Raw genomic sequence first — 6,722 nt, 5'->3', positions numbered from 1 at the left:
TTGGGGTTTTTTCCCCCCGTGCGTGCCGGCGTCTTCCGTCCGGAAGTTCCGTGCGAGGTTTTGCTGTGCCTCCAACCCCCAGGAAAGTGAAGAGGGCTGGCTGGGCGTTAAAGCGAGGCCGGTGCGGGCCAAAGGAAGGAGCCACCCAAGGGCAGCAGGTAACGAAGTGGGCGGGGAAACGAATGGAAATACCCAGTGTTAGATTCCAATGGCAATATCCTATCCTATACCTCGGTTTACCTGTAAGCCGCCTGGAGTCCCTATCGGGGGAGAGGTGGAGTACAGTAAAAGAGATGGTTACCAGGTTTTTTTTCAATGAATCTGGGGACACCTTTTTTGTACACTCCTGTGCTCCTGGCAAAAAAAATCAAAGCCCTAGATAGGATCCACTAAAAAGCTGGAAGTGTATTCTTTGGAGGAAAATAAATACCTTTATGAATAAATTAATTATCTAATAATTATAATTCCTCAGGTTTCAGGGCTGAACCCTATCTCAAATAACTAGAAATATTTTTTGGAGGGAGAATTTTTGTATGCCCTGTGTCTTCTAGTTCCCTCTTTAGTTAATATTTAAAAGAAGAAGTAGTGAGTGTTTTTTTTTTTAAGGCTATTGAAGAGTCTAGTCATGATTAGAAAATGTTTTATGTCAAAGGGCTTCCTGCCTCACTGAGAACCTAAGAGTTGTCCTTAAACCATGTCCTTGTTTTAAAACACTAATGGACATGAACAGAGAGTTTGTCATATGGCAGCGTAGGAAGCTTTTGGGGGGGGGGAATGTTATATGCAAAGATCTAACCTGGAAAGTTTAGTTTTCAGGTCAAAAGTAGATTTGATTCTACAGACATGTGGAAGTACTTTTTTAAGGCAGTGGGGTTTCCTACCTTTGGGAGATGGAAAATGCTTTTTTCCTGAATGAAAAGCAAAATGCATTTAGGAAGCCTGCCCCATTCAAAGAATAAAGCTATAGTTTATTCACTGCTAGTATAAAATTATTAGCTTGAAATTATACGTAGTCTAAAGAGGCTAAACACTGAAGGCAAGGAAATTGGGATTGAAAATGGAGAAGAAATCTTTCATAGAACCTTTCAGTACTCCTGTAATAGTATGTCCTTCAGAATATTATTTCAAATGAAACTGCTTTTTCTTCTAGCACCATGTCCCAAAACCACAAGGACCTACTAGGTCTGGGTCGCCTTGAATACCTACAGGCCCTAATCACTGAATTCCAGGTGACGGAGAGCTCTGGTGAGTATAAGTTATTGGCCACTAGCTGCTTTTATTCTATGTGTATAGATGCCTTGCCCATCTTCGTTGCTTCTTTCCTCCTCTCAAGAGTTGTTTTGGTAACAAAGTTTTTATTCATTTTCATCTTTAAACTGTTTAACATGGTTGCATTGTATATATTTTTGTTTGCATAAGAGCATATGATATGCAATATTACATAAAAATCAAACAACTACAAAAACTCAAATAAACGTTTCTGAATATATTAAGAAAGTTGCGTCAAAATTTATATACCAAAACTATTACCTCAAGAGTTGTTTTCTATTATTTCAGAAGCCAAGGAGCAGGTGTTGGCCAATCTAGCTAATTTTGCTTATGATCCTAAGAACTATGAATATCTCCGGCAGCTCAAAGTATTGGACCTGTTCCTAGATATGCTCAGCGAGGACAATGAAACCCTTGTGGAATTTGCACTTGGTAAGGCTTGGGTTTAAGCTTGATGCTTACTATGAATTAAAGCAATTTTTAAAAGCTTCTCTCAGCCTCCACACTTGAAATTATACTCCCACATCACTTTAGGGATAGTCAAGTTAGTCAGTCTTGGTATATGGCAGTGGGTTTTTTTTACCTTTACCTTCATGGCAGTGGTTACAATTGTAGGCTGGGAAGGCCTCGTGGTTCAGCCATTAAATCTCTTAACTGTTCAATCCTGTACACGTCTGCTCAGACCTATGTCCCACTGTTCAGTGGGGCTTCCTTCTCGATCAGTGGGGCTTCCTTCTCGATAAGCAAGCATTGGATTGCAGCCTGTGGCCTTAAGTAAACTTCTCTCTTTCTCTCTTAACAGCCTCAAACCCCCATCTAATGTTGACCTCTTACAAGGTGTGTTAAAGCAGGATTACTAAGGACTGTGTGAAACACTTTAGTGTTCAATGTAGTATATAAATACTAAGTATCATCATTATTGGGACGCGGGTGGTGCTGTGGGTTAAGCCACAGAACCTAGGGCTTGCCGATCAGAAGGTCAGCGGTTCGAATCCTCGCCGGGGTTGAGCTCCCGTTGCTAGATCCCAGCTCCTGCCAACCTAGCAGTTCGAAAGCATGTCAAAGTGCAAGTAGATAAATAGGAACCGCTACAGCGGGAAGGCAAACGGCGTTTCCATGTGCTGCTCTGGTTTGCCAGAAGTGGCTTTGTCATGCTGCCCACATGACCTGGAAGCTATACGCCGGCTCCCTCAGCCAATAACGCGAGATGAGTGCCGCAACCCCAGAGTCGGTCACGACCGGACCTAATGGTCAGGGGTCCCTTTACCTTTACCTATCATTATTAAAATATATATCCTTTGTTGGGGCAAGATAAATCTTCACAATTAGAAGAAATTTAGTCAGAGCAGCCGGCTAGCGTCCTAATCTTAGGAAAAGAGCAGTTACTGTGCCATTCCAGTTGTTTTTGGACTTCAGCTCCCCCAGCCAGCATGCTCAATGGTCAGGGAACATGGGAGTTGTTGTCCAGCAACACCTGGAGGGACATAGGTTCTCCATACCCATAGAACAGTATCACTTGTTAAGAAAACACCATGGGTTAAATATATCAGCCCACACAGGGTGAAAATAATTGTTTGCTTTTATTATCAGCATTCCAATAATTCGGCATCCAATCTAATAATTTCAGCAAATGATTCCATTTTATTTCTCGAAGCCGTGAGCGGAACAGTTGTCTCTCATGAATCCCAGAACCTGTTAACATGCAGGATATCCCACTTCTTGTAAAAAGGGCTGCTTAGTCCGACATGCGGAGTTGAAGGAGCAGGTGGGACACTGCTGAGCCAATAAGAGCAGGAAGCAGACAGGTTTTGAAAACAAAGGAGCATTCTCTTATGCAGAGGCTGCAGCACTTACAGGAGCGCATAGTGCCTTCTAGTGTTGTGTGTGGGGAGTTAGTATGAATGCTTTGGTTGGGAAAAAACAAAACCAGAATGAAAACAAGGTAGGTAATTGCAATCAGAGAGAGTTGTTATGGGGATAAAGAAAGAAAACAAAACCTTTTTAAGTGGAACAAGAACCCAGTGGTGTTCTTTTATTGTAGATAGCTTAGTGTGTAACCCCGCTTGGTTCTTGTTCCACTTAAAAAGGTTTTTGTTTTCTTTCTTTTCCCTCCCATAAGAAACCTGTGTTAAGCTAATGAGGAACCTGTGGCAGAGTGTGAAAATAGTTAAACATACACTAGTATTGCCACCAGTCGACTTTGCAAGACATAAATTACATCGTTCCCAGCCCATAATGCCCTGTGCCTCTTGCTAGCTCTTCCCTTCAGCATCTTGTCCTTTGCCAACAGATTCCAAATTCTTCTTAATCCCAGGTTGTAAGTGGCAGGCTCCCCCTTCCCCCCCCAATGTGTGCAATGTTTACAATTAATTCTCATGACAGAATCTGAATATATAGTAGAAGTTTTAACCTGTGTCTGTCTGGCTACAACTCCCACTGGGATCTCCCCTCCCTCTAGTAACCAGTTGCCTTTGTTGTGGATGTTGGGAAAGTCAAGACAGTGCAGGGGCAAGCATGCAAGCTACCTAGGGAAAGAATTATTATTAAGTCAGTGTTTCCCAAACTTGGGTCTCCAGCTGTATTTTTGGACTACAACTCCCATCATCCCTGACCACTGGTCATGCTAGCTAGGGATGATGGGAGTTGTAGTCCAAAAACAGATGACGGCCCAAATTTGGGGAACCCTGACATCATCATCATCATCAAATTAATTTATATCCTGCCCATCTGGTTGGGTTCCCCCAGCCACTTTGGGCGGCTTACAACATATATAAAAACACAACAAAATATCAAACCTTAAAAAACAAAATATCCTGCACAAGCAATAAACAAACCAATAAATCAATAGAAACCAGTAACAACAATAATAAACAGTTTACAATTACCTGTACAGTGGTACCTCATGTTGTGAACAGGATCCATTCCAGTGGCCTGTTCGCAACATGCGCGTGATGCAATGCAGCGCTTCTGCGCATGCGCAAAGCGTGATTTAGCGCTTCTGCGCATGCGTGCAGGTTAAGGACGCGCCGAACCCGGAAGTAACTCGTTCCGGCACTTCCAGGTTCGCCGCGTCCGTAACCTGAAAAGACGCATCCTGAAGCGGACGTAACATGAGGTATGACTGTATACCCAAATTAAAACTATTGCCAACCTCAACTAAGCATTTAACCAACACCAACCCAACAAAAAACAGAGGAACCAAAATTAGAACAGTTTAAAGCATTTTTGCCAGTTGCCCCAGCCCAAGAGCTGTTCCATCAATGTCCCTCTGGCCTCCCAGGAGCCTCTTTTAGCCGTTCAGGGCAAGTCTCAGTGACTTAGATGAACACGGTTGCCTCAATACCGCTGGCAATGGTAAATGTGAAGTAGATGAGAAGGCTGATCCTGTCTTTACTATCTCGTACTTTAGGTGGCCTTTGTAACCTCTGCCTGGACAAAATCAACAAAGACTATATCTTGGAGGCAGATGGTGTGGCAGCTGTTGTCGGTTCCCTCTCCAGCTCCAATGAAGAGACTGTGATGTCCGCAGTCACTACTTTAATGTACTTGACCGCCCCTCGGTCTCGCCAACAGATCACGGCTCTTCCCGTGGTGGAATGCATGCTGCGTTTCTCCCTCTCGGCCAACCGGAGGCTACGAAACCTGGCAACCATCTTCCTTGAAGATTACTGCACCCCTCATCAGGTAGAGGCGGCCAAGGCCCTGACCCAGCACACCGCCCTAGGGATCCCCCTGCCAAAGGACTGATTCGGCACGGAGGGCAGCCGGAAAGCTTTTCATGGAAGCAGCAGCACTTGTGTTGGAAAAAGCCAGCTCTCGGGTGAGGAAAATCGTCCCCGGAATCTCACTTTAAAAAGAGACACTCTTCAGGAACTGTTAAGCACCATGAGGCACGCATCCGATGCTGTCATTTTGAGGGGCTCCTGAAATATTTTGGCACCTAGTCACATTACACCGGGCTTTGGTGGGAGGCTGGATTGCGCCGAGGTGTCCTGCTACCTAGCTCTCCTGGGTAAGCCAGCCTTCTATCTGCTGGGTGGGCTTCTCACTGGCAGAAGACAGCAGGAAGTCCCAAAACAGGGCATTGCAAGGGCAAGGAGGGGCTAAGTTGAGCCAGCCCAGGATCCGCTGGATCCTGAGCTGGTCTTGGTACCAAGATGCAGTGCATTCAGGGTGAATCTGGGCCCAGTTCCTACACCGACCTGGAGATGGTGCAGCGATCTGGCCCAGTTCAAGCCTGACTGTTCTCCCCCACCGCCACTGCCTTGCAGCCAGTGAGCTGCAATGCTACTGGTGCAGTAGGGGCTCTACTGCTTGGCCAAACCCTGCCAGCAGGGTTGGGAGGTTAGATTGCCCCTTAAGCTTGTATTTCATGCTACTGGAATGAAAGTCAGTCATTCTATTGGAATGAACATGGAATTCCTTGCCAGTAGAAGTTCAGCAGGAATCAGGAGATGTGCCACGATTATGCTTAGTTGTCTTGTTACATTTTGTAGTATATATCTAAAAAATTCCCAATGCATTTTTACTTTCTTCCTCTTTTTTATTTTTTATACTTCCTTTATTTTTTAAGGAAGCTTGACAGAGTTCCATTACTGCTTTCTTTCAATTGCCTCTGCAAACTCTGCATTGTTCAGAGTGTGAAATTTTTTAACCAACCAGATTTGATTGATGGATGGCTTTACTGTTGTGGTGGTATTTTGTACTGCCTTGTTATATTTTCTGTGAAAGTGTGGTTTATAAATATTTGAATAAAGAACAAATAGATAAAATATTGTTATCTGGAGATTTAAATCATGCTACAGGACCCAAATAGCTATTATAGTGGATATACCTTGGAGCAGGAGAATACAGGTGGGAATCCTGTTGCCCTCCAAATATAGTTGGACTCCAATTCCCATCAGCCAGTGCAGTCAGGAATGATGGGCATTGGAACATTTGGAAGGTCATGGGTTGCACATCCCTGCTTTAGCTGGGCTTTGTTTTTTTCTTTTTTAAACAGCAGAATGAACAGAAGACAGGTGATCAATGGTTAGAGTGTGGTGCTCATAATGCCAAGTTTGCAGGTTTGATCCCCGTATGGGACAGCTGAATATTTCTTGCATTGCAGGGAGCTGAACCAGATCAGAGCTTTCCAAACTGTGTGCCAAGACCCGTTAGTGTGTCGGCTGCAGTGTGTAGGTGTGTCACGCGAATGCTCCTCCCGGGACTGGAAAGAGTTTAGTTTAACCTCTGGTTTGCTAATAGAACTAAAGTACCGTGTCACGAAATGATGCACGTCTAAAATGTGTCTCGGCAACATGAAAAGTTTGGAAAGCTCTGGACTAGATGATTCTCAGGGTCCCTTCCAACTCTGCAATTTCATGATTCTGTTATTGTACCCTAAAATCTTAGTGCTTTGAGGTCCCCCGTGTTCCTTTTCTGGCCCTGCGTATACCAGCTACTGATCTAGA

At 44.2% G+C, this 6,722-nt stretch overlaps 1 protein-coding gene across 1 annotated transcript; it reads left to right on the top strand.

The window, feature by feature from the left end:
• The first annotated feature begins 24 nt into the window (after positions 1–24).
• Positions 25–6,717, top strand: ARMC7 (armadillo repeat containing 7). Its single transcript, XM_035104431.2, has 4 exons — positions 25–158; positions 1,151–1,245; positions 1,558–1,701; positions 4,679–6,717. The coding sequence occupies exons 2-4, from the start codon at positions 1,155–1,157 to the stop codon at positions 5,014–5,016; spliced, it is 573 nt and encodes a 190-aa protein (XP_034960322.1). The 5' UTR covers positions 25–158; positions 1,151–1,154; the 3' UTR covers positions 5,017–6,717.
• The last annotated feature ends 5 nt before the right edge of the window (positions 6,718–6,722 follow it).

This window comes from Zootoca vivipara, chromosome 2 (assembly GCF_963506605.1).
Source record: "Zootoca vivipara chromosome 2, rZooViv1.1, whole genome shotgun sequence".
Taxonomy (NCBI): domain Eukaryota; kingdom Metazoa; phylum Chordata; class Lepidosauria; order Squamata; family Lacertidae; genus Zootoca; species Zootoca vivipara.
Note: the sequence above shows the minus strand (reverse complement) of the source record. Positions and strands in the feature narration are given on the sequence as shown.

Bases quoted from the DNA above. Each gene is read 5' to 3' on its own strand.
- ARMC7 (XM_035104431.2), top strand. From the start codon at position 1,155: ATGTCCCAAAACCACAAGGACCTACTAGGTCTGGGTCGCCTTGAATAC. The intron at 1,246-1,557 runs GTGAGTATAAGT...CTATTATTTCAG, and splicing joins CCAGGTGACGGAGAGCTCTG to AAGCCAAGGAGCAGGTGTTG. The intron at 1,702-4,678 runs GTAAGGCTTGGG...CTCGTACTTTAG, and splicing joins CCTTGTGGAATTTGCACTTG to GTGGCCTTTGTAACCTCTGC.